Source organism: Ovis aries, chromosome 1 (genome assembly GCF_016772045.2).
Source record: "Ovis aries strain OAR_USU_Benz2616 breed Rambouillet chromosome 1, ARS-UI_Ramb_v3.0, whole genome shotgun sequence".
NCBI classification, from domain to species: Eukaryota; Metazoa; Chordata; class Mammalia; order Artiodactyla; family Bovidae; genus Ovis; species Ovis aries.
In genome coordinates, this window is record NC_056054.1 from 231,897,276 (window position 1) to 231,924,226 (window position 26,951).

The following is a 26,951-nucleotide window of genomic DNA, read 5'->3' on the forward strand; positions in this document are numbered from 1 at the left end:
AGATCCCCTGGATAAGGGAACGGCAACCCACTCCAGTATTCTTGCCTAGAGAATTTCATGGAGAGAAGAGCCTGGTGAGCTACAGTCCGTGGGGTCACAAACAGTCAGACATAACTCAGCTACTAACACACACACACACTCCCAGTGCCTGCAGATGCTTAAAAATTAATTAAGATGCAGCGTGCAGAGCACTAACTTTGCGGGTAAATATGAAACTGAAAGATCGACTGGAAAGGTTTTTATTTTTCACATTCAATCAAATAAGTTTGAATATATTTCATTTCCTACTGTGAGTGGAATAAGTCATCAAGCTAGAATCGATAACTCTGTTGCTGCTGCCAGGGTCTTTTATTAAATTTCTTCACTCACCTTCCATGGGGGTGTTACTGTCCGGTCGATTTGCAAAAACTACATCCACATACTCGAGCTGCAGCCTCTGGAGAGAGCCCTTCAGTCCTGGGAACAGAAGCAGGAAAAATCTCAGAAAGTCTAAACATAGGCACTATTAGAAATTGCTGAAGTTTGCTTTCCTTCAAGAATTTACTTTAAAAAAAAGCATTGGATTAGTTTCAAAAAGACATTGAATACAGTGATGTGTTCATTGGCCCCTAGAACTCTTTAAAAATATATCAAGGATTGACACTGTCCCCAGCAAAGAAAAGCCTTAGAACTTTCTCAGCAGTACTAGTGCTTACTGGAAACCCACACTTGGTAATGACCTTTCACAGTGGCTCCTGTGTGGCTGAGCCTAGAAGCAAAGTTTAGAACAAAGAGCAGCCTAAAAGTTTAACTTCTTTCTTTTTGAAAAATACAAGTTAATATCACATTTTGAATTGCTTAATAGGCTTATACTGTGATGGAGATATATTTATTGCACATCCAAAACATAAAAATTGTCTAAACAAATAAGTGATTGACAATCTCATCTTAATGTACACATGGGTTTTAACAGGAATAAAAGGGTTGGCAAATGAAGGTTTCACTCAACATTTTACTAACTGAAACAAAGTTTGGAGAACCTTAAATATAGCTGAGTCCTACCATTTCTATTATTCCCCCTTATTTTGAGAAGAAACAAAACCACTAGAAGCTCTAAAGATTTAAGGGGTAATATAAAGGAGAGAGTTTTAAAACAAGTCAAACCGATAATTTACGTCTCAACTCTAACCACTGAGTCACATTACTATGATTACTCAGAAAAAAAATTTCAGTAAAATTAATACTTCCCTGAAATAGGATGTATTGTATACAATATTATGCAACCAAAAGGATGACAGTGTTCAAGAATTACTTTATCTCATTTCTAAGAGGCACAGCACTTCCTTATCAGCCTATTTAATTCTGCAGGAAGACTGGAGGTTTTTCTTTTTATTATAGGCATAAAGTTAATTGCATGTTAAATGAGGCTCTTATAAATTTAAATCTGGCTCATTTAAATTTGATTTTTCAAACTGGTTTATTGGCCAGACACAATTACTTTTCTGACAGGAAAATGGAGTGCTTGAATCCAGTTCCGGAAATATTTTTTCATTCATTGAGAAAGGATTGATTGTCTGTGATGGTAGCTTGTTAAGAGAAGCTCTGGTGAAGAGATTAGGACAGACAGGTATTGTAAGGTAAGGTCTAATGCCTATCCTTAAAAACTGTGGTGACCTTCATGCTTGGGATATTACCAGCTATCTCAATAGGCATCTTGAAATTAAATTTACTTTAAAAAGCATTATGATATGAACCCCCTCTGGAAGCAGTTGTATGTATGGAGGAAGTAACGAGAGGAAAAGATAACCAAGCAAACAACCCACCATGCTTCTCTGTCCATGAGATTCTCCAGGCAAAAATACTGGAATGGGTTGCCATGCCCTCCTCCAGGGGATCTTCCAACCCAGGGATCGAACCCAGGTCTCTTATGTTTCCTGCATTGGCAGGCAGGTTCTTACCACTAGTGCCACCTGGGAAGCCCAAATAACAGGGTATCCCAAGGTCTGAAAGGTTGGAAATCTGTACTCTAGCGCATGATCCCACTTGCTATCCCACAAAGTTATTTGACTTGTTTTGTGTGACTTGGTTCTCTAATCTGTAGTGAAGATAACAATACTTGTAACTTTTAGAATCACCGCTCCAGAGAGCAAATAAAATCGGTTGGCAAGCACTTGGTAGGTGTAACAGTCTGTAGAAGCGAGGTAATCATAACAGTGGTGCTCACATCTGGAAAGGTTCAGGATAAGTGGTGCCAAAGACTAAATGCCAATTTTCACTGGACCTCCTTGTTTGAAAAGGAAGTCATTCGTGACAGTTCTGGCCCATGCCTGGCACTGGAAACCAAGTTCTCCTTTCTGATGATGGTCTTCTACCTCTGTGTCTCTTCTTAACAGCTTGGCCAGGGCTAAGAGTAACTAGGAGAAAAAGCTATGACTGACTTGACCCTGTTGAAATGAGGTGTGATCAGTGATGATGTAAGTTTTTTTCTTCAGTGTCCTAAACATGTACTGAGTCTCAGATTGACTCTGAAACTGTGGCAGGCTTTGGGTATTTAAAGATGCCTGGATACGGAGCAAACAGTACATATTGAGAGCATTTGTTGGTATAGGTCCAATGTTCAAGGTAATAGTGTGTATCCATAAATAATGACACGGAACTTGATATAATGATAATATTCTCTGTATTCAGTCATTCCTCATTTCTCAGTTCTTTCTCTGGAAAGCCTTTTTTTCTTATTTTTTAATATTTAGGCCAAGAGTCAAGAGTATTCATATAAGAATATAAGAAATGATGGGTTGCATCCTGTCAGTGATCCACTGAGTCCCTACTCTGACCTTGAACTGAAATAAAAAGAGGTTGTGTTCCTGAGAGGCACCATCCCCTCACTTTGGAAATCTTTGGATTTTACTCCACATGAGAAAGCAGAATGTTGGTGAGAGGGTAAGGAAATGAGAGTTAAGCCAGGAAAATGATGTTATCAGATTTGTGTTCTGAACTGATACCTGGCTGCTGAGAGTGACCTGTGAGGGGCCAGAGAGAAAGCAGGGAAGGAGACCAGGAGGTCACTGCAGCAGACCACTCGTGGACCAAGTTGGTGAGAAGTGTTCATGTTCAGGAAAGTTGTATAGGTAGAAATAAGAGGACTCTAGGTGTGCTGAAGACAGAGTGTGGAGCTGGAGGTATCAAGGAGGACTCTTAGATTTTTGGCCCGAGTATGATGTGACTGTTAGTAAATGAAGTCACAGGAGAAACATCAGTGGTGGGAGCCACGTTGGGTCTGAGCAGCACATCAGTCAACCCCATGGTGCTCTTGGCAGGTGGAGGGGCCAGTCTGGCGTTCAGAGGAGAGGTACACGTGCAGGTGAGACACAGAGCTTGGGACTGGCTGCGTCTGAATGACCCTGCCAAAGTCTTTTAGCCCCTTTGGGCTTTAGTATTCTCATCTTTCCAAACACAAAATGGAGCTAGACGATCTTTCTATTTCTATCCTTCATGTGACTGCAAAAGGAATCAGGTAGTCCTGCCTTTTTCTATTTGGATGCTTTAATCTTGTAGCTAAATTGTAGCAACATAAAGGCTTGCTAACAAGTGTCTTCTTGAGAGCCATTTAGAATTTATCTCCAATAAACAAATAGTCATGTTCTATTTCCACTGAGCAAAAATTTGTTGAGCTTTGACTTGGGGCCAAGTATTGTTTTAAGTAGGTGTGTGAAAATGCATTAACCTTGGCTCCAGAGGGGCATCTAAAAAGCTAATCATAACCTAAGGACATAAGTGTGCTCATGCACTGAATGTACTTGCTTGTTTATTTATTTTTGGCCATTCTGGGTCTTCATTGCTTCAGCCTTTCCCTGGTTGTGGCAAGCAGGTGCTACTGTCTAGTTGCAGTGCACAGGCTTCTCTGCAGCGGTTTTGCTTGTTGCCGAGTACGGGCTTCAGCGCATGGGCTGAGTAGTTGTGGTGCATGGGCTTAGTTGCCCCAAGGCATGTGGAATCTTCCCAGACCAGGGATCAAACCCATGTGCCCCAAATTGGCAGGTGGATCCTTAGCCACTAGACGAGCAGGGAAGTCCAAGAAGGCACTTTTGACATTAGTCTGTCCCTTGGCAATAACACAGTATCTGTGGCAGTGAAAACAGGAGCAAGAAAAACGTTTCCTGCTCTCGGGGAAATGTTTAGAAGTTAACTGGAAATTCCTCAAAAGTCCACAGGAGGATAAATTATGTTATGTAAAGAAAATAGCTTTCAAGTGATTATAGTAAAAAGAAATCGAAGTTAATCTCCCTTTTAGGTTCTGAAGTTTAACAGGAACTGCATTGTTCATAAGGTGAAACAATTCAATTAAACCTATTTCACAGGCGTCTATAGAAATATGCTCATTTCAGACATTAAGCAGGTTGGCAGGGTTAGCAGTGGGTCATGTGTTCACTGTGGCAAGTTTAACTCTGTAGAAATAAGGCCGTGAGTAGTTTGGAATTTCTGCAAGGCTTCTATTCAAATATGCTGTGTCATCATCTTCTACACCTATGGTGTTTTTGTTTTCCTGTCAGGCTTGGAAAAAGATGTTGCCTTAAATAATGTACACTGCTTCTCCATTTAATTTTCCAGCTTCTCATCAGACCTTCAGTCATGATTTGAGATATGCTTCTTAAAGAAGACTGTCCTGTACTAGAATAAGTGGCTACACCTCCCATTATGACACATGATTATTTGGGGTGGATGATTTCAACTTACCATGAACATGGTACATCAGAAAGGAAACCTGTAGTGAATCCATTTGTTAAGAAGTTTATTCTTTAATTGAAAATTATCAATTATCTCTTTTTTAAAAAGTTCAGATTGTAGGGCTTGACATTTGCCCTTCATTAAAAAGTCTTAAGTGGAGCTTTTAAATATATTTTTCCCCTCTTACTCCTAAAACAGTGACAATGGGTTTGTGTTTTGAATCACATAACGAAACTGTTGCTTACCTGAAAGGCAAATACAGACAGACACAGCTTTTGCTTATAAAAGCAAATAAACACTTTACTTATGATTACAGTTTGACTTACCAAACTATTTCCATTCTTTTATGTTAGATACTAAAGAGCTTTGATCTGCTAAATTTTAACACTGGCACAAATTTGAGTTTAATGAATGTTTGTGGAATGAGTAAATTAATAAATAGACTTTCAGATCCTGAGTGGATCTGATCTTGTGATTCCAAATGAATATAGTATAGAATATTCCAAATGAATATAGAAGTATAGAATATATTCATCCCTTCCTTGTGAATCTAAGGAGAATGTTGTTTCTAACTGGATCTAAATCAAGGACTTAGGGCTTGTTGAAAAGATCTTTCGTAGATTTTTTTCAAAATTGCATTATACCCAAATTAAGCTAATTTTATACTCTAAAAAATAATTTAGGTAGCCAAAGTCATCCAGCACACAGGTGGCCTGAGCTCTACAAGAACTGGACTTCTGTCTCATTCTTCAAAAGTACTTCTCAAATTTAATGTGCATATGAAACTCCAGTCTTGAATAAGGTCACCTTCATCGCAGGACAAGTCCCAGTGAACCCCAAGGATAACGATTTGTAAACCTCTTCAAAATTTATTTTGGGTCTAGAAATCTCACGTCCCTTCTTTTTTTTTCCTGTAAAATTCACTCAATTCCCTAATTTCAGTCTGCCTAGAAATATCCTTTGAGCTGACTCTCCTGCGCTCAAGAGTATTTTCGTCTTTGGCTGACACTGTAAACTGCAAAATAAAACCAACACTAAGAACATTATAATAATTAATCCCAATTCTTCTTCAACCTGAAAATTTGAAATTTTTTATTATTTTGAATCTGGGTCAGCTTGAATTTCAGTTGAACTGGTTTATCCATCCTGAGAGATTAGTTCCTTAAGAGAATTCCCAATTTATTTAAAGGGGGAGAAACTTTAAGGTATTTCTATTAAATTGTATGAGGCTTGAAGAAACATGACTTAAAAAGGAGAGAAAGAGTTCTGAAATTATTCATACACACTGGTACATATTAAAGCAATGGAGATTGAGTGAAAAGACAGAAGCACAACTTCTCTATTCTTTGTCTCATTGATTTTCTATTTCTTTGTTGATTGCTATTGTAAACCACTTTCTGAATCTCTTTTGGAATCAATTAGATCAGAAAGAAAAGAAAAACAAGAACTTTCTAGGCAGCACACTGCCACCATATCTGTTCAGCTTGGTACACAAGCTGAAGACCTGGATTTTTCTTGTTGACAATCTTTGTGGTAGATGACATACATCACTGGGGCAAATACTAGAGCAGGAATGGTAACAGGTTGGGGAGGAAGGCTGGGTTTGACTGTACAATGTCAAACTGGACATGTGACCTGAGAAGGGATTTTGTTTGGGGGAGGAATTTGGAAGCTTTCTCAAGAGCTAGAAAGTGGTCATTCATCGTGGCAGTTTCAGAATGTTACTTACTTAGTGTCCTTATCCATAGAAGGAACACTAGTAGGTGCATTATTAAGAATGATGATGGTGATGATGATGACAAAAATAACATTTACTAAGTGCTTATTATATGACCGACACTGTGCTCTATGTGAATAATCTAAGTTCAATCCCTAAATAGTAACCTTGTGAAGCAGGATATTCATAGACCATCTTATAGTCCAGGAGATGAGCCTAAGTGAGATTAAGTAACTTGTACAAAGTACCCCAGCTCATAAATGACAGAGTTGGAACTCGAACCAATGTTGATCTGATTTCAAAACCCAGATGCCTACAAATATACTAAAACCAGTTAGTGATCAATACATATATTTTTGTGCTTATAAGTAAATGTTTACAGGTAGATAGAGAAGTCAGTATAACTACAGGGAAAAGTAAGGAAGGATTGTGAAACTATGGAATGTGATGAGGTGAGCAAAGGGAGGAATTTATTTTTTTATTTTTAAAGTAGTGGGATTAGAGTACATCTTATTTTTGGGGGTGATTTTAGTATTTCATAAGTGAGATTAGTTTTAAAAAAGGAGAAAAATCATTTGTCTCAATGATTATGCATATAAAGGTATACAAATCTTGAATTTTTATGAAATAGTTCATGAACTAGTGTAAAGATATTAGAAACATATGGCAGCCCCTTTAAACATATTTTTCATTTATATTGATACATACCACAACTTGATGAACTTTATGCTAAGTGAAAGAGGCCAGTCACAAAATATTACATATTATATAACCTCATTTATATGAAATGTCCAGAACTGGTAAATCCATGGAGACAAGAGTAGTTTGGTGGCTGCCTGGCCTGTGGGAGAGCGTAAGGAGGGGATAAGAAGTGACTGTAAGTAGGTATCAGGTTTCTTTGGGGGGGATATGAAGGTGTTTTAAAATGAAAGTGTCAGGGGAGTATAATCTCCTCGGTTCTGTCTCCTCTCAACAAAAATTTGAAGCAACGGACATTAAAGCCCTTGGTGCATCACAGTTCTCGGATAGTGTTATAGCTCCCTCAGTTTTATTTAGAAACTAAAGGAAAATATATCCTCGAGGTGCGGGGGCATGCCAACCCAAAAGATGCGAAGAGAGAGAAAGAGAGAGAATGTGCAGGAGCGTGGGAGAGAGAGACCCCGGCCCTTTCCCTCCTCTTCCTGTATGTTTTTCCTCCCCCTGGGCCTGCCCTATGTAAACTGGGCTAGCCAGGAGTGCTGTTTGTCCCACCTGAGGTCCTCACTCTGGCCCTCGACCTTCCTTTGTTCTATTTTCATGGGCTTTTCCCTTCCTTGTCTTTTAGCCACCGCCATTCTGGACTCCTGTTTCCTATTCTAACTACCTAAGAGCAGCATGGTGATGACTGCATACTCTGTAAATATTCTCAGAGCCAATGAATTGTACATTTGAAATGGGTAAACTTTTAAGGTATATAAATTATAGCTCAATAAAGCACTGTAAGAAACCTCATGGAAGTGCTTTATTAATAGCATAGTTGTAAAGAAGAATGCTAGAACATCCAGTCATTTTCTTTTGAGTTCTCATTCTCCCCTGTAATATTATTACTTCACCTCTCAGGAAGAAACATATGGTTGATTGTTGTTCTTCTCATAGAGAGACTTTTTCCCCTTCCAGTGTGTTTTGAACTTACTTGGTTGATACTTTTCTTGAACTGGCAACCCACAAATGAAAATAAAATGGAAGCAGCAGTGCTCACCTTCAATGATATGTTTTCTTGACAACCCTCTTTCTGTTTCAGCTCTGAGAAGAAAAAGAAGCAAATGACTTTGAGTGGGGTGTGCTTTTTAAAAAATTGCTGTTTCAAAAGTACAAAAGAATAATTATTCTTGACTGAATTGTTAATGCTATTCCTTTTTCTTGGCAAGTCTGTACCATGGCAGGTTGGGGAGAGAAGACTGGTAGGCAGTACATCAAGAGGCTTTGGAGACCTCCAGAGATGAATTAGCCATTACTGTTGTCATACCATGTAAATAACAAGTCAGCCATGTATGCCTGTCCATATATAATTTGACACTTGACAAACGGCTCAACCTTCCCACTGTGTTCTTAACCAATCCTAAACCAAACAAAACCAAAAAATATGACATCAGTTTGTGAGCTTACTATAAGATTGTTAGGCTACTGATAGCACTGACTTTTCTGAAAAGGGAAGTAACTTCGAAAGTGCCTTTTGCCTTTCAAAAGAAAATGAACAGCTATTTTCTTTTAAAATGTGATATACTGAGTCTTCCTTAAATTAGTTTTTCTTGCCTGGAGAATCCCAGGGACGGGGGAGCCTGGTGGGCTGCCATCTATGGGGTTGCACAGAGTTGGACACCACTGAAATGACTTAGCAGCAGCAACAAGAAAAAAAACCTTAACTAGGACTTTTGCCTGCCAAGACCATTTTCAAACTCTAGACAATTAGAAAGAAATGTGATACTTGAGTTTTAAAGTACTGAAGAATTATTTCTTTAACATCAATACCTTTGGCAATCGCTTTTTAAAACATAGTAGCCTATCATTGACTTTCGGTGATTTATATTAGATAATATTGCATGTAGTACTCCACTACATACTGGTTCTTGCAGATTATCATATTTCCTGTTTATTTCTAAATTATAGGCAAGGTTTTCAGTTCCACTGCAAAAGCACCAAGCAATGGCACCATGAATCAGAGTACACAAAATATAAACCTACATTTCTTATAGGTACCATTGGTTTTATTTTTTAATAGACTATAATAGGAATAAAAATCTAAAATCCATGTTTGTATCTTCATATTCATCATAAACAAACTCAAAAACAACAATAAAATATGAGTGTGTGTTTTCATTGGAAGATTCCCCTTCAATTTTATCTTTAACCCTTATGAATTATAGGGAAGTAAATAAGGTTTGTTTATACTTGTCTTCTTTTTTTTGTTGAGACTCCATGAAAATCTCTGAGATTTCCATGAAAAGTATATGAAATAGCCTGCTATTTTCTCACATGTTTGTCCAAGAGGCCAGTCTTCGAAGACCTGCTGAATAATGTAATCACCAGTTCAAACACCAGTAGGCCCATCAGAAGCCAATTCAACTTATGAAATTTGTTCTGTATCCCACAACAGGGAGAGGACCACTCTTTCACTTAACCTGACAGAAAGTGATACAGTCAGCTTCCTGTTATTCTTCGATGAGATAGTCCTTTTGATCAGCATTTTCAGAGCCCTCTGCAGAAATGATCAGAGACTTACACGTGGGGCCAGGAAAGATATTTTTATCACTGCTTTCTGTAGAAGTCTGAGTTTTGGCAGATTTAAGTAGCTTTTCTTCTGTGATGCTATGTGCTTATTTTCTTTGCCTGAAATTTGAACTCTATTTTGGAAATGGTTCTAAGTATGAGGTTGGTATTTGAAAATCTCCATGAATCACTTAGTAACAAGTGACCACATGCTTTGCACTAAACTACTTTGAGGGTATTTTGCTAAAAATTGAATCCTAGGCTAATTGCAATTGCCTTCAAGTAAGAAAAAAAAAATCTTTCTTTCCAAACCAATTAACTTTAGTATGTTAGATGTAAAATGGTTGCCTAAAATAATCAAAGCATGAACTACTAGTTGTTTCCGGTCAAGTAGAGAAAGAAAGACATTTGACTTACTTTCCACCCCAGTAGAGTTTGGTTGTTATGACCAGGCTGGACCTCCTATATGTTGAACAAACACAGAGAGAAATATTTTAAAAATTGATGGTTATACTATTAAGTCATATTATTATTATAGCACTAGAAGTAACTTACTGTACCTCACATTTTGAAACTGATGAAAGGATAAATTTGTTCATTCATGTCATTGAAATGTAAGGGCAAAGGGAAGCTGATGACTGAGGACTTGAAGTCAGATCCTAGAGAAAGAGGTCTGAAGGGAAGGAAGCTTTACCTGGAAGACCTGGGAGAGGAAGGACCATGACAACACATAGGTGACTGGGTGGTAGCAAAGCCAAGGTGAGTGGTAGGCATGGAGAGTCAGGATGGAAAGTGAGAAGAGTAAGTAAAAAAAACTTAAAGGATGGACTGCTTTAGGAACTCAAATAGACAGCCACTAAATACTCACCAAGCACCTGACATAGTGTTGATCAATCATGAACTTTCCATACACCCCCTGCCAAAGACCATGGACCCTAGTGTCTGAATTATGACTCTTTCCAACCAATTGGAAAGAGTCATACAACCAATTGCCTTCACAGGAAAGTACCAACTACATGGAAATAGAATAAATTTAATCAATATATATGAATACAATTGCTTCCCATTCAACTTCTTATTAACTGAAAATGTTATTTTAGGAAAACAACCCTAAAACCCTTAACTCAAACTTCCACCACTTTATTCCTAAGGGAATGAAAGGTGGAAATCTTGTCAGCAAATTCATTACCTCTTCAAAACCACACCCAAGAGCAGGAAATGAAATTGCACTATTGTGCTTGTGGAATGTGAAATATGTCTTGAGAACTATAGTCATATAATTTAAAATTGGGAGGTAGAGCTCAATACAATTTAATTTCTCCAGGTGTATAATTTAATTGAACTGGCTGAGGGAAAAAAAGGCTTTTGAGATTCAAAGGTTAAGACCAAACTTTGAGAGTATTTGAAATAAGGCGTTTATTAATTCCGTCAGCTGTAGAGTCAATGCCTGAAGCCCTTACACATTAAAGACTAGTATGATTAATGATAACCAATGGGGAATCATGGTGACAACTCTGATAACTTGGCTCCAACAAGAAAAATTTGTAGAAAATGTCAGTAACCCCATCCCACTGAAGTCAATTCCCTGAAAAGTAATTCAAACCACTAACAGAAGGTCTACAGAGATATACATCTGGAAATTACATACCCCAAAAGGGCGATTGCACTTTCAAGTTAATCCATCAACCTTGTGATACCTAGTATAATAGCAATCTGCCACGGGGAAGTTGGGTCTCCTTCAGCAAGTGTTCTCAGAACGTCAACAAAAAGCTCTGGATGGAATCTTACTAAAAAAGAAGTGCAGCCTTCTGGATTATTCAGAGCAGCTGGTGCTGCAAGAGCCATGCATTCTACCCTTAGACCACCTCAGACTTATTTTCCCCAAATTAGGCTTTCTGTAAAATGTTTGGCTTCTATGGGTGTGCATACCAATATTTATGTTCAAATACAAGAGTAGACAACAACCCGATGAATTATCATGGACTTCAGGGGGCCCTCTAGAGCAGCTGTTCTGAGTGGGTGAAGAATGATATTATGAGGATTTCACATTGATAAAGCACAGCTTTCAAGATTCTTTTGTTCACCTTATCTCACTTTATCAGCACAATGCTCCATGAACAGTTATGCCATCCATTTTACAGGTTGGTAAATTGAGGCACAGCAAAGAGAAGTAACTTGCCCTGGACAAAACAGATAGCAAGTGGTGGTCTTGGGACAAAAAGCCAAGGATGCTAGTTGAAACCTGCCTTTGTAGCCTTCATGCTGTGATGTTATGGTCTATCTTTTCAACAGCCTCAGGTGGGTGGCTGTGAACTGTTATGACCTGATGTCAATATCTGTATCTTGGGGATAGCCTGAGTGTTTATTTGCCAAGATTGAAAAGCATTTTGTGAAAGATGCATGTCAATCTATTTTCTACAAAATGTATGTAAAAAGTTTTGCAAAGTATGATGAGTGATGACCAAGTGTTCTGTGGATGCAGAGGGGAGAGAGTTACTGCAGCAAAGCTTCCCCTGTATCCTCAGGTGTACTCTGGCGGCCTGCACCTTGCTGTTGGTTTCACTGGATGTTATTGGACCCATCTCCAATAATAAGTGTCTGTTATAGGTTGAATTTTGTCCCCCACGCAAGATATGCTAAAGCCCTGTCCCCCAGTACCTCAGAATGTGAGCTTATTTGGAAACAGGGCCACTGCAAATGTAATTAGTTAAATTAAGATGAGGTCATGCTGGAGTAAAGTGGGCTTTTTATCCAATATGACTAATGTCTTTATAAGACACACAAACACAAAAAGGGAGAATATCATATAATGACAGAGGCAGCATTGAACAGTTGCAGCTATAGTTCACAAAGCGCTGAAATGCAGCAACCACTAGAAGCTGGGAAGAGGTAAGGAAGGATTCAGAAAGAGAATGCTCCTACCCAACTATTAATTTTGTGCTTTTGGATCCCAGAACAGAGAGAATACATTACTGTTGTTTTAAGCCACCCAGTTTGTGGCACATGGTTACAACAGTCCTATTTGAGCAGTGATGGATGGGTCGACATTCTGAGTGAAATGGTAACTCAGGCAAGGGGGAGGACTGGGTGGGGATGTGAATCTTTTTCCGTATTTAAGGTTGAATACAATTTTCTCTTCACCCTCTTACAGTCCCTGGAGTGGGGAAAGAGGAAGGGAAAGGGAGACAGTAGGTCACCAAAGTTCATTTGTTCATATTTCCAGGAACTTCCGAGTTTCCGTTTCCACTTATATTATAGAACTGTTATCTGTTATTTATTTGGCCATCAGCAGATCTTATACAAGAGCAGAAGTGAACTCCAACTCAACCAGTGGTCTTTGTTGGTCTTTGCCTGAGTCTGTACTCATGCTGGGAAAGAAGTGGCTACTGGGGCTGACATGTGTAGTGAAATGGAGGGGGTTTGCCACTCCCCCCAACATTATAGCATCCCTCATTACTACTGGCTTTGCCTCTACAAGGTGATAGGATGCCCTGTAACCCCTCAAGCACAGCAGATGAAGCACTTTCTTGAATGTCCAGATAACAGGGTGCCTGGCACACTGGAGAGATCCTGGCTAATTGTGCTCAGACAAGAAAGTTTTGGGATATTTATCCCAAGGGTTTCTTGGGTCATCATTTCTTTGCATCCAGAGTTGTTAATAAGATGAAGAGTGCACATAAATACATGTATGGAGATAATTAGCGTTCTGTGGCTGGCTTCCTTCACCAGATCAACACACAGGGCAGTCAAAAACCACGAAATGCCACTTTAGTTTATACACAATTATCTCATGAACATCCTCTGCTCAACCCACGGTAATTCATTGTGATCAACGACGAGTTAATTTTTGAAGCACAAGTAGTGAGCTCGCTAATATTTACTTTCAAAGCACTGTAAATTATTTCTTTACTAAGGATTGAATTTTCTGACAGTCTTTTTGGTCACTTGTCATGCAACTTTATTTTCTCTTCTCTGGTACAAAATAGTAACAGTCTTTTTAAAAGGCTATTAAATGAGTATGGTGAACACATTACCTCCAGCCTTTCTTCTTGATGATGCTCCCCAGAATCACTTCAGCCCTGGAAGGGAAACAGATAATGTCTCAGGATATAGTATCCTGGAAATGCAAGAGTCAATCCAAACCACCAGATCCCTTCCTTGTTTGAACTGTCAGTGCCTACATGTCCCCAAAATAGAAGCCACTCTCGGTTGGTAGCACAGTTTCTGCTGTTTCTGCTTGTGCCTGCAGAATCCTGCTCCCGGAGCATTCCAGAAGCACCTGCCAAATCCTGACACTCTGGCAGAGGAGAACGCCTGTGGTCCTGATACTAGGAAGCAGTGGAGTCATTTGGCAGCTTGGTGTTTTTGAACCGCTGATACTATATGTAACTGTCTAGCTTGGTGGTATTCAAAGGGAGTCGAGGGTTTCTTTCTGATGGCCATGGTCTCCGATTGTGACCAGAGAGGATAGTGAGACCTCATGCTTTTCAGACAGAAAATACTGACTCCCAGGCGATCTTGCAGGGTTAAAGAACCCATGTGTGGCTTTAGATGTCCCAAAGCCACGGCTGCAGGTGCAGTGGCCTACAGAAAGAATGTTCTGGGTTCGAGTGACAAGAGTTGTCAGAAAAGCAGGATATACGAAGTCATAGGGGACTGTCCTTCCTGCCAGTGATGCTGGTCGTGGAGAGTTAAGACTCTTTCTCCATCTTCTCCCCCTCCACCTACCCCAGCTGGGACCCAAGCTTAAGGATACTAAAACTTTCTTCTAGGTTCCTCCCAGTCAGACCAACATTGTGAGAAGCAGGTGGGCTCTCAGAGGCTTTGTGAATGGAGACCTCAATGTAATCAGCACATTGTCCATTAGCATCCTATAGAGCAAGTCATCACTAATTGTGATTTGTCTTAGCTGAAAAGTCCTGTCTTTGTTGGAGTGTAGCTGCTAAGTCACTCCAGTCGTGTCTGACTCTGTGTGACTCCCATAGACGGCAGCCCACCAGGCTCCCCCGTTCCTGGGATTCTCCAGGCAAGAGCACTGGAGTGGGTTGCCATTTCCTTCTCCAATGCATGAAAGTGAAAAGTGAAAGTGAAGTCGCTCAGTCGTGTCTGACTCTTAGCGACCCCATGGACTGCAGCCTTCCAGGCTCCTCTGTCCATGAGATTTTCCAGGCAAGAGTACTGGAGTGGGTTGCCATTGCCTGGCAATAAACCCTGAGATGGGTTAGCTGGGGAGCACAAACCAAGGAGACACACACTGACATTACCTCACGGTTCCTTCCCCCTGTCTCTCCTGCAACCTTGCACTTCACAGTGGGAACCTATCTCATTACACACTGACCAACAATCAATAATTAATCAGGACCGATTATCCTTCACAACAGGAATACAAACAGAACTCTAACAGACTTGTTAATCACTCCCTCTTTTTCAGCTTTAGCCCCATTTGGTAATAAGCGGGATTCAATAAAAGAAGAAAACGCTGAGATAAAGTAGGAAAACATCAAGGATGTGGGCTCTGAACCTGCCTGATAGTCCTTGAACATAGCCCTGCCCTTGAAAAGGAGGAAACCCAGGCTAGCAAAATGCACTTTTACCAGGCTAGCAAAATGCACTTTTATCAAGCAGGGATGAACTTGATTCAGCAGTTTGTTATTCTCATCCAGAAGGGGAGGAATTAAGCCTGCAGGTGATTATGCTCCTCAGTCCTGTTAGAGACTTGCAGAGCTGCTCCAGTAGCAGTTTAGATGTTTAGTTTCTTTTCTGCATCGGTGTTCATAGCAGGAGGCCAAGGCGGCCACGTCTGTTGAATGTGCTTATTGTGTGGGACCAGAGGGTGTGGACACTGAAGACGCAGTACCCATGTGCTTTGGCTTATCACTGAGCCCTGTCCTGGAGCTCTAAACCTGTTCTAGGGTTCAGAAGAAGGTTGTAGCCAGCTATGACTTCTCCAGAAAAAGAAGTGAGGCCTCTTCGCAGCCCTGTCTGTTCTCAGCATAGAGCCTGAAATGCCCTCTTATAAAAGATATTTGGTTTCTTGGCATCTCTGGGAATCCCTCCTTTAATCTCTGCTTCCCTGCAGAGAGGATGTGCCTGTTCTCCTCAAGGTTGAGGAACTATGTGGGGTGGTTATAAAACGAAAGACTAGCTTTGGAAAAACCATGCTGGAATCTGCTCCCTTATATTAATTACATTCAGCTCATATGTATGGGGCTCCACTGTGACCACTCTGGTCACAACCACTTCTGCCCCTCAAGAACTGACAGACTGCGGCAATCGCTTCCAGTCCTTTCTTCCTACAGGGACGAGGGGTGGGAAGGTCTGGGTGGGCAGAGGGGTTCAGAGATGGTCAATAGCCCCAGTTCTGGTGGAGGTAGGTAAAGGAGGGAAGAAAAGCAATGGCATCAGCCTGTGTGGGAAGGACAGACCCTTCTCGCCAATGTGTCAGCAATGGTCTGGGGGGAGTCTCTGGGGCCCAGAACTGAGACATGAGAGAGGCATCAGGCACTGACTTACTTTCCAGCGGCGTAGACCTCGGCTGTATCAAAGAGATTCACTCCGCTCTCATATGCGATTGTCATCAGCCGTTCAGCAACCTGCAAGAGGATGTGAAGGTCAGTCGGAAAAGCCAAATGCTTTACAAGCCTGGGAAGCAACTTGGACTCCTCCAGTGGTCTTTAAAAACATGGAAGTCTCACAGACCAGTTTTATTTTTCTCAGTTGTATTAAAGCAAGAAAGAAAAAAAGAAGATCCAACCAGCCTGAAGATGGTAAAATCACCCCTTCCCTCAGACCTCTACTGGGCACTGAGGGATTTCCTTCAGTGCTGAGAATACCCAGCCACCAGGAGCACAGTGAGGCGGAGGGACTTGTGTTTCTCACTCTGCTTGGAACACCTGGTTTGACAACATTCTCTGTGGCACTGGAATCTCTCTGACCAAGACGGTCGTTTGTATCCCTGGTGACTTCATTTCTCGTCTTTCTCTTTTTCCCAAGCCAATAGGTTCTGGCAGTTGGTAACTCTTGACCTGAAAGCTTGTGCCTTTTTTTTCCCCTGGAGGCTTTGCAGACTGTGCTGATGAACCAAAAGTTAGACAGAGCTGGGACTGCTGGAAAGCTCCTGTCAGCTCAGCACAGCCCCAGGCACGGTCACAGAGTGGCCACCAGCCACAGACGCTACATGGAGAGGAAAGGCTGAGCGCACCAGCTCCTCACAGGTCCGCTTGAGACCGCCAGGCTCCTCGCTCCTTCCTTCGTGCTGCTGAACGCGAGTGGCAAGTGTGACAAAAGAGCATGGCGAGCAGCTATACACTACACCTTGAGGGATGGTTCTGGAGGGACAGCAATAAACAATGCTGGAGAAAGGACATTTTTTCATTTTGTTGATAGACTTATTAGTCAACTGAAAAATTACACACCTCGCAAATAATTGAAATTGATTTTTACATTATGCTTTTCATTGTGGGCTAAGGGTGCTTCATCAGTATTTCCAAGATAATCTCTTTTCCTATTTTTTCTTTTAAGTGACATACCAAGAAAACTGTCAGGCTAGCACAATGCAAATCCTTTAGAATAGCAGCTAAAATGTTATTGTGTGTGTACTTAGTCTTGTCCGAATCTTTGTGACGCCATAGACTGTAGCCTGCCAGGCTCCTCTGTCCTTGGAATTTCCCAGGCAAGAATACTGGAGTGGGTTGCCATTGCTTCCTCCAGGGGATTTACCTGACCCAGAATTGAACCCATGTCTCCTGCATCTCCTGCACTGGCAGGCAGATTCTTTACCACTGAGCCACCTGGGAAGCCTATTATTACTGCTTCTAATTTGGCACCATTATGCCGTTTTTCCTAAGTATAAATTAAAATTTAAGACAGTATAGCTTTTCATACCATAATTGCCATATATATATATATATATATATATATATATATATATACACACACACACACACACAATATATGTAATATCGTATATATATATATGCGCACACGCATGTTGGGTTTTTTTTTTTTTCCCCAGCTGGGTAGTACAGGATGCGGGATCAAACCCGAGCCCCTGCAATTGAAGCATGGAGTCTTAACCACTAGGCTGCCAGGGAAGTCTCATGCCCTATACTGTAGAGATTATTGCCCTTGTATTGTATATCATCCCTGTGTTATGTCATATGTCATACTAATGGATTATTATTAGGAAATGTGTATAATAAATCTCATCTAGGGAGAAATTTTAAGATGTAGGATCCTGGATGGAGAGCTGAACTAAATGATAAGACATTTCCCAATCATGAGATCTGAAGATCTGAACATGGAATAAAGGAAATCATAGGACTAAGTCAGTTACTTTTCTAACTGAGATCTAGAATGCCTGCCACTATCTTACTATTTTGTATGGATGAAGCTGACATACAAAGGAACACAGGCTCAGGAGAATCACTAGGAAATGCAACGGAGGCTCTGATTGAGTCAACCTGGAAGCTTGCTCCAACTCTGCATTTCTAATTTGAAAATAAAAATAGTTTTTTCCCCTATTTGTTTAGCCAGTTTGAATTGGATTTACTGTTACCTGCAATTGAAAGAAGCCTAACAGCATTCCTGCCAAGTGGCTATTCAATAAATGGCTGAACTCACACAGTAATGGGGACATCACCACCTCCCAAGGTGGCACTGATAATGATCTCACTCAGCATATTAAGGTTAGTACTGGCTTTGTGCCTCCACTGCCTCATGGAAATAGTTTAACTTGACCAGTTCAGCCGTGGGAGTGACTGTGGTCTGGCTGTGTTTCCTGTCTTCCTTGCTGGCAATGTCTCTGTTGGGCCCTGGGGAAGAGCCACAGCTGCTCTCCAGAAGGACAATAGCTATTTGTCTGGTCTGCATTGAGGTGAAAGTCTCTGCAGTCATTCACAACAGCTTTATTGTGTAGTTTTTAGAATCATAATTTTAAAATGATTTGTTTCAGAGGCTGGCCCTTCGTACTCTGACCTGGGCAAGCTGGGCTCATTGCAGCAGAGAGCAGACACTATCAAGGGCAGAGCAAAGATGAAGAGGGGAATAATATGCTTACAGTTGACTTCTCTGCTCTGAGAGGGAAGGTGTTTTGTCTTTTTCCGCTCCAAGTACCATACCAGCCAATAAGAGGTTATGCACATGCAAGATACAGTGGATTATTAACTTTAGACCTCCCTCCTTCCTTATCACTTATTTTGCATCTGATTGAAGCCTGCATCCGCTTTGATGTCTGTGCACTTGCCTCTGTGCTGCCTCAATTCTCCTTTCCTGAGATGGCCCTGGAGTGGATCTGGTGATGACCACCCTGGTCCTCCTTTAGAACTCAAGGAAATATTTCCCCAGCTCTTAGGAATGCTGTCATCAGAAAGCAGTTGGCTAACGTGAGTCACCTAGCCCAGGGACAGACCTGCCTGCCAGGGCAGCCTCTGTCCAATGACTGGTCATACAAGGGATATAAATACTCCTCTTGCCCCAACTTGGGACAACTCTGCAGGGCCATCTGAGCTTCAGAGATCTCCATGGGGTCAGCTGAGGTCACTGCTGAGACTGCATCACAGCCCAGCTTCCTAATAACTGTTCTGCAGGCTAATTTCCACCTCAAGTCTGCTTCCCAAGTACTCTTCGCTGTAACAAGCCCTTTGTGATGACCTACCTATGCCCAATACTGGGAACAGGCATTCAGACAGACAAAAATAAGAAGATAAGACCCCTCCCTATTGATCTATTAAATAACAGGGTGACCTTGTGAGCTGTGGAAAAGACCCTTTATCTCCCTAAGTGTCTCCTTAGGAATGGTAGTAAGAACTACCTTAAAAAGAGCTTGTCTTGTGTCAGGCACCAGGCTGAGCCCTTCATTAATCTTAGGGGCCATCATCTGCATTTTACTGATGTGGCAACTGTTGGTAAAAGTAAATGTTAACAAATTTAGTTAATGCAGAGTGAGTTGAAGCCCAGTGAGTATATCCACTTAGATGCACTATCCCTGACTTCTCAGTGGTATCAAGGAAGCCAAGGAAGGCTTGGAGGGACTTGAGGGGTTTCTTCAGGGAAGTTGTTGGTACTCAACGCCTCCATAGCTCACTTATGCCATGAAAGTAATCATTAACGGCAATGGTCAGAATTATCATTTTGATAAGAACCATTCTGAATGTGTAAATGAAGGTGTAAAGGAGTGCTGTAGTGAATACGATTGTTATAGGTCCCATTTATTTAGTGTCTGCAACCTACTAGCCAGAGGGCTATATAAATGTCTGACATGCATAACATGGTTAATATTTTCAACAGAACTTCCCATTTTGCATATGAAAAAATGAGGAACAGAGGTTGAATTAACTTGCCCAAGTCTGGGTGACCCAGTTTTCCTAAGACTGAGAAATACTAAAATGGGAACAATGCAAACTGGGACCAGTTGGTCTAGATGAAGATAAAACACATATGTATACACATGCCAGCAATAAAATCTTTTCATAAAGTTACTAAACACTAATTCCAGAATTGATTGTCCTCTAATTATTGAGCTTGCTCATTTAGTAGATTGACAGCTTCAAGGGCTATTAATAGTCTAAATGTGAAAAATACAGGAAGCAAGATAAAGTGGAAAATAATCTCTGAGTCAATCTTAGTCATTTCCAGTGATTAAAATATTATCCTTTTAAAATACTAGAATCTCAGAAACTGTATTGTAAAATATAGTTTGCTCTGTATTTTCTATGATCAGCATAACTGAAGACAAAAGGAACTCACCTCATCTGAAATTTGACCTCCAAATGTCACCCATGTTCCTGAAAAAGAATAAATATTTGCATGTTATTCATAATCATTTTTCTACTATTGTGCATTAAGGAAAACACTTTTCTTACATCGGGGCTACTTCAGTAGGTTGCTCATGAAGGTACCTGGACAGGAAGTTCTGCCCATCCTCCTTCTGTCACTAAGTTCTCCAGCAGCGATCTGCATCCCTTTGCTTGTCTTTTCTTCATTTAAAGGCCCAGTATATGCTAGTATTAGCCCTGTCTACTAAAAGCTTTTTCTTCTGATTTAGGACCATATATGTTGCTGTGTAAGAAGGCAGTGCCGCAAGCCTGCGTCCACTGCATACTCATTTTCTTTCCACTTGGCTAAGAAGTTAGCACTTCTAAAAGGGAAGGGAAGACCTTTGGTCAAATTTTCCTTGCCTTTGCCTCCGGTGAGGGACTCTATTTTGTGTTCTCTATTCCCTTTCAAAAGGAACCCTCTCAGAGGTTCTTCCAGTCCCCATTTCCAAGCTGCAAGGGGTGACAGTTAAGCTTTTCCCTCTCTTATGACCTGCCACTCCAGAATGGAAATTCCCATTGGCTTTGGGGTGGGATAGAGGCAGTGGCTGCTGAGTGAGGCAGTGGCTGCTGAGTGAGGATTGGGAAGGCAAGCAGGAGAGGCATAACCAGTTGCCAAAGATCTGCATTTGTAAAGCAAGAGAGAATCAGGCACTGAGTGGGCTATTGCCTCTCGGGTCTATAGTCATCTGACTCATTCATAATTCTCTCCTTGATCCTTTTTTTTTGAGCTCTAATTACCTGCCAGGCAAAGGCACTGCACTCACGTGCTCAGTATAGTGAGGTGATTGCCCTAGTTCCTCTGTTCCAAGAGCTCACAACTGACAACTGCTGTCATTTAGTCGCTAATTCATTGTCTGACTCTTTGTGACCCTGTGGACTGCAGCCCACTAGGCTCCTCTGTCCATGAGGTTTTCCAGGCAAGAATACTGCAGTGGGTTACCCTTTCCTTCTCCAGGGGATCTTCCTGACTGAGTGCTCAAACTCACATCTCCTGCATTGGCAGGAGGATTCTTTACCACGGAGTCACCTGGGAAGCCCTCACAGTTGACAAATGATATGATGAAGGCAAATACAAGGCAGGAGGGGAAGGAGTGCTCTACTCTGACTGGAAAGAGGTGGCCCTCAAGAAAGACTTCTGAGAAGAGGTTGAGTCTCAAAGGAAGTAGATGAATGAAGAAGGGAGGAACAGGCATTCCAGGCACAGGTAAGAGTGCAGGCGAGGCAAGTGAGTAGAACACTTGAGTGGGCTGATGAGTTGTGGCGTGGGCTTCTGCGCCAGGTGAGGGAACACGATGTGGAGAGGGAGGGGTGACAGGAGGTGACTGGGCACAGTTCATATTTGGGGGCAACAAAGAAATGTTGTTGGAAACTTATGTTTTGCAATAACAGGATAGCTACCATTTATGGAACATCTTCCAAATGCCAATAGTACACTGAGAAACATGCATGCTTTCATCACTACGAATTTTAACAAACTTACAAGGTAATTTTATTATCCCAATTTCTAGATGATGACTCTAGCTAGCTAGCATCAACCAGACTAATAAGTGATATACTCAGGATTCCCCACATGTGCTGGGCTTCGAGGAGGATATCTTTCTCACCGCATTTTGCCACCTCATCAGTAAATTTCCAAAATTAATTATGGTATTTGGATTCATACCCCAATAGAAGCATGTTGATGTAACTGTACCTTTTTTCTTCTTAGTTCTTAGGGACTAAACAAAGGGAGGATATATATTATTTTACTGGTACTCTCTCCATCCCCAGAGGTTGTAAACGGGAGATTTACAGATTGCTCTCAGTTTGCAGATTTGTTGTGCCTGGCAAGAACAATGTTGTCCCACTTGGTATTTTAATAAAAGTTACCAACATTTTGATAATTTAGGAGATTAATCTGCTTAATCTTGGGAGATTTTTCTTTCAAATGTCTGATTTCTAGCTTCTCTTAATGACAGAGGATCAGTGTCCCCACATAGACGAAATGCCCTGAATCTGAGGGGGAGATGCCCTCCCTGTTTATTCAAAGGTCATACACCTTTCTTTGTATTTTCAACACTGAGATCAAATGGCAGTTGTTATTTACGCCCATGTGTTTACTGCTATTTATTTATTGTAAAATTTAGAGAAAAGGGGACTTGTGTATCTCCTAAAAAACAGAGTTCAGTATTTCAAGAAAAAATAGGGGTGCACTTTTTCGGTAGATGTGAAGAATTTCCAACAAAATTCTTTGTTATAAACAAAGAATGTTTACAACAGAAAAATTACAACTTAAGTCACCATAATAAAATAAGCCATGACTGCTATTGTACAGAAAAGATGGGCATTTGGGAACTTGATGGACTGAAGAAATGGCAGTGTTTGTTTTGAATGAGAATAAAATAAAAGATCTGCTGTGAAGTGCAGTTCTCTATTAAGTGAAAAAATTGCCTGGGCAATGAAACCGTTTTACAGACAACACTTTTACAAAAGAGTTTCTTTTGAATGTAGCAGAAATTATGTCTCCAGAGCATAAACAAGCACTTGCAAATTTTCCTATAATCAGAAACATTGCTGCTCAGCATGTTGAAAATCTGGCGGAGAACTTTCAGGATAAGTTAAATTATTGGTCGCATTTTCTATTGCAGTAAATGAGCTCATATATATAAATAATAGCAGACTATTGGAGAAGGCAATGGCACCCCACTCCAGTACTCTTGCCTGGAAAATCCCATGGATGGAGGAGCCTGGTAGGCTGCAGTCCATGGGGTCAGGAAGAGTCAGACACGACTGAGCGATTTCACTTTCACTTTTCACTTTCAAGCATTTGAGAAGGAAATGGCAACCCACTCCAGTGTTCTTGTCTGGAGAATCCCAGGGTCGGGGGAGCCTGGTGGGCTTCCATCCATGGGGTCGCACAGAGTCGGACACAACTGAAGTGACTTAGCAGCAGCAGTAGCAGCACACTATTAGCTATATTTATTTGTGATGCTTTGAGAATTTTGGAGGGGTTAAAGAATTTTTGAACAAGGAGTCTCTGCAAGGCAAAACGTCAAAATTACTTTGTGATGAGAAGGGTCTCAGACCATTGGATATAGAAAGCTGCTGCTGCTAAGTCACTTCAGTCATGTCCGGCTCTGTGCAACCCCATAGATGGCAGCCCACCAGGCTCCCCCATCCCTGGGATTCTCCAGGCAAGAACACTGGAGTGGGTTGCCATTTCCTTCTCCAATGCATGAAAGTGAAAAGTGAAAGTGAAGTCGCTCAGTCGTGTCCAACTCTTAGCGACGCTATGGACTGCAGCCTACCAGGCTCCTCCACCCATGGGATTTTCCAGGCAAGAGTTCTGGAGTGTGGTGCCATTGCCTTCTCTGATATACAAGGCAGTGTTCCAAATTGTGTTACTACAGATCAGGCTCTCACAAAGGGCAGAGTTAAGCTTGGACTTGTCAAACAACAGATCTGAGGTGGCAGTATTTTAAAGGGGCAGTAAGCATAAGTCCATTAATTTCCTCATTTATCAGGAATGGCTTTGGGCTAAAAAGCTAAAAGGAAACAAGCCATGGATTTGGTAATTAATATCATGAATCAGCTATTCTTCTATATCTTGGAGAAAAATCAGGTCAGTGTTTGCTTAATGAATTTGCTGGCTTACTTGTGCTGTGATCTTGGAGAGCTTTTTCCCCCTAACTGTTCATATCATCAAAGGAAGCAGTCCCATATTCATTTAGCAGCAAAGATTGGCTCAAAGTTCCAAGCTTCTTGCTGACATTATAAGTCTTCAAAACCTTGTGGATAGTTTTCTATTGGGACATTCAGAATAATTTACACAAATACCTTGCTTTTCTCAGTTCTGGCAACATAGTCTTTGGAAAATTCATTTGTTAAAGAATAATTTGGTTCACTCTTTCAACATTGCAGTCAGTTCCCAGATATGAAAATGGTGACCTGAAATTTAATTTCCAAAATGGGGCCTTTGAATACTGGATTTCATGCTTTAAGAAAACAAACCAGCATTATTTAGGTTGTTGTTGCTCGGTCGCTAAGTTGTGTCCAACTCTTTGTGACCCCATAGACTGTAGCATGCCAGGCTTCCCGGTCCTTCACTATCTCCTGGAGTTTGCTCAAATTCATGTGCATTGAGTCGGTGATGCCATCCAACCATCTCATCCTCTGTTGCCCCCTTCTTTGCCTTCAATCTTTCCCAGCATCAGAGTCTTTTCCAATGAGTCGGCTGTTTGCATCAGGTGGCCAAAGTGTTAGAGCTTCAGCTTTAGCATCAGTTCAGTTCAGTTGCTCACTCATGTCCAACTCTTTGTGACCCCATGAATCGCAGCACACCAGGCCTGCCTGTCCCTCACCAACTCCCGGAGTTCACTCAGATTCATGTCCATCGAGTCAGTGATGCCATCCAGCCATCTCATCTTCTGTCGTCCCCTTTTACTCCTGCCCCCAATCCCTCCCAGCATCAGAGTCTCTTCCAATGAGTCAACTCTTCACATGAGGTGGCCAAAGTACTGGAGTTTCAACTTTAGCATCATTCCTTCCAAAGAACACCCAAGGCTGATCTCCTTTAGAATGGACTGGTTGGATCTCCTTGCAGTCCAAGGGACTCTAAAGAGTCTTCTCCAACACCACAGTTCAAATTCAGGGTTGATTTCCTTTAGTATGGACTGATTTGAACTCCCTGCAGTCCAATGGACTCTCAAGAGTCTTCTCTGGGACCACAATTCGAAAGCATCAATTCTTCAGCTTATTCAGCTTCGGTCAGTTCAGTTCAATCACTCAGTTGTGTACGACTCTTTGCGACCCCATGAATCACAGCACACCAGGCCTCCATGTCCATCACCAACTCCCGGAGTTCACCCAAACTCTTGTGCATCAAGTCGGTGATGCCATTCAGCCATCTCATCCTCCATCATCCCCTTCTCCTCCTGCCCCCAATCCCTCCCAACATAAGGGTCTTTTCCAATGAGTCAACTCTTCTCATGAGGTGGCCAAAGTATTGGAGTTTCAGCCTCAGCATCAGTCCTTCCAATGAACACCCAGGACTGGTCTCCTTTAGAATGGACTGGTTGGATCTCCTTGCAGTCCAAGAGACTCCCAAGAGTCTTCTCCAACACCACGGTTCAAAATCATCAATTCTTCGGCGCTCAGCTTTCTTCACAGTCCAACTCTCACATCCATACATGACCACTGGAAAAACCATAACCTTGACTAGACGGACCTTTGTTAGCAAAGTAATATCTCTGCTTTTTAATATGCTATCTAGGTTGGTCATAACTTTCCTTCCAAGGAGTAAGCGTCTTTTAATTTCATGGCTGCAATCACCATCTGCAGTGATTTTGGAGCCCCCCAAAAATAAAGTCTGACACTCTTTCTACTGTTTCCCCATCTATTTCCCATGAAGTGATGGGACCAGATGCCATGATCTTCATTTCCTGAATGTTGAGCTTTAAGCCAACTTTTTCACTCTCCTCTTTCACTTTCATCAAGAGGCTTTTTAGTTTCTCTTCACTTTCTGCCATACCTTTCTTAATTTTTGATAGTACAGATGAAAGGCTATGAAGTTACCAAACTGTACTACAAAATGGTATTGAATACTATGGCAACATTGAAAGCTAGAATAGTATTTCCATCTTGGAGGATATAACCCTCCTTATAAGAACCTAGCCATGTTGGGAAAAGCTTATGTTTAGGAGCAGTTTTATTCCAAAGTTAATCTGAAAAATATTACCAACACTAGTTTACATATTTAAGGCTTCATACCATACATTACAGTAAATAGACCTGGCTGACATTTTGGTACAGAAGAAAAGACATCAGGTTTCTGATTCCATGTCAGAGCATTAATGAATTATATGATAACAACAATAATAAATGTTTTTCTTTTTCAGTTTGAGTTTAAATTTTTAAATATAAAATAAAATATAGGTATTACACACACACACACATAGCCACACCATAATTTAGTAAAAATGAAGAGTCTGGTTCCATTTTGGGGATTCTGTCATTCTTCCATTCAGCTTATTTGATTTAAGTAGGCTACCTCCCTGACCTTTTAAACATTTGTTATTTATTTCTTTTATAGTTATTTGTTTACAAACTTTAAATCTTTTACTAGAGCATAAGCTATTTGAGGTATAGGGCTTTATTTCATTTATCTTCTTATCTCCACAGTCTTAGAATAAAACAGTCCTTGGAAAATCGTTGATAATTATCTGGTTAAATTGAATTGAATTGGCTTTTTGGCTATCATTAATGTACAAAGTACTGGGATAGTTTCCCATGAAATAAACATGTATATTTTGATTTATAGAAACATGAAAAATGCTCATCAACAGTCTTCAGTTCTAACCCTTATGTGATTGATGTGTTTCTCTTCACCCCTATACCTACATAGCTGTGCCCTCTCCTGGAGAAGGGTGGGGAAAGTCCTTGTCCCTCGCTGCAAGGCTCCTGGGGATTAGAGGGGCACAGTATAGGCA

General features: G+C 41.0%; 1 protein-coding gene across 2 annotated transcripts in view; it reads right to left on the minus strand.

The window, feature by feature from the left end:
• The window catches only part of KCNAB1 (potassium voltage-gated channel subfamily A regulatory beta subunit 1), a 451,035-nt gene that overhangs the window by 63,524 nt on the left and 360,560 nt on the right, over positions 1 to 26,951 (minus strand). For both annotated transcript variants that reach the window (XM_004003226.6, XM_004003225.6), the window contains exons 3-8: positions 20,414 to 20,451; positions 16,181 to 16,260; positions 13,702 to 13,746; positions 10,085 to 10,129; positions 8,160 to 8,203; positions 370 to 456 (exon numbers count right to left, since the gene is read on the minus strand). In XM_004003226.6, coding sequence (XP_004003275.1) covers positions 370 to 456; positions 8,160 to 8,203; positions 10,085 to 10,129; positions 13,702 to 13,746; positions 16,181 to 16,260; positions 20,414 to 20,451 — 339 coding nt within the window. The remainder of the gene's footprint in view (positions 1 to 369; positions 457 to 8,159; positions 8,204 to 10,084; positions 10,130 to 13,701; positions 13,747 to 16,180; positions 16,261 to 20,413; positions 20,452 to 26,951) is intronic.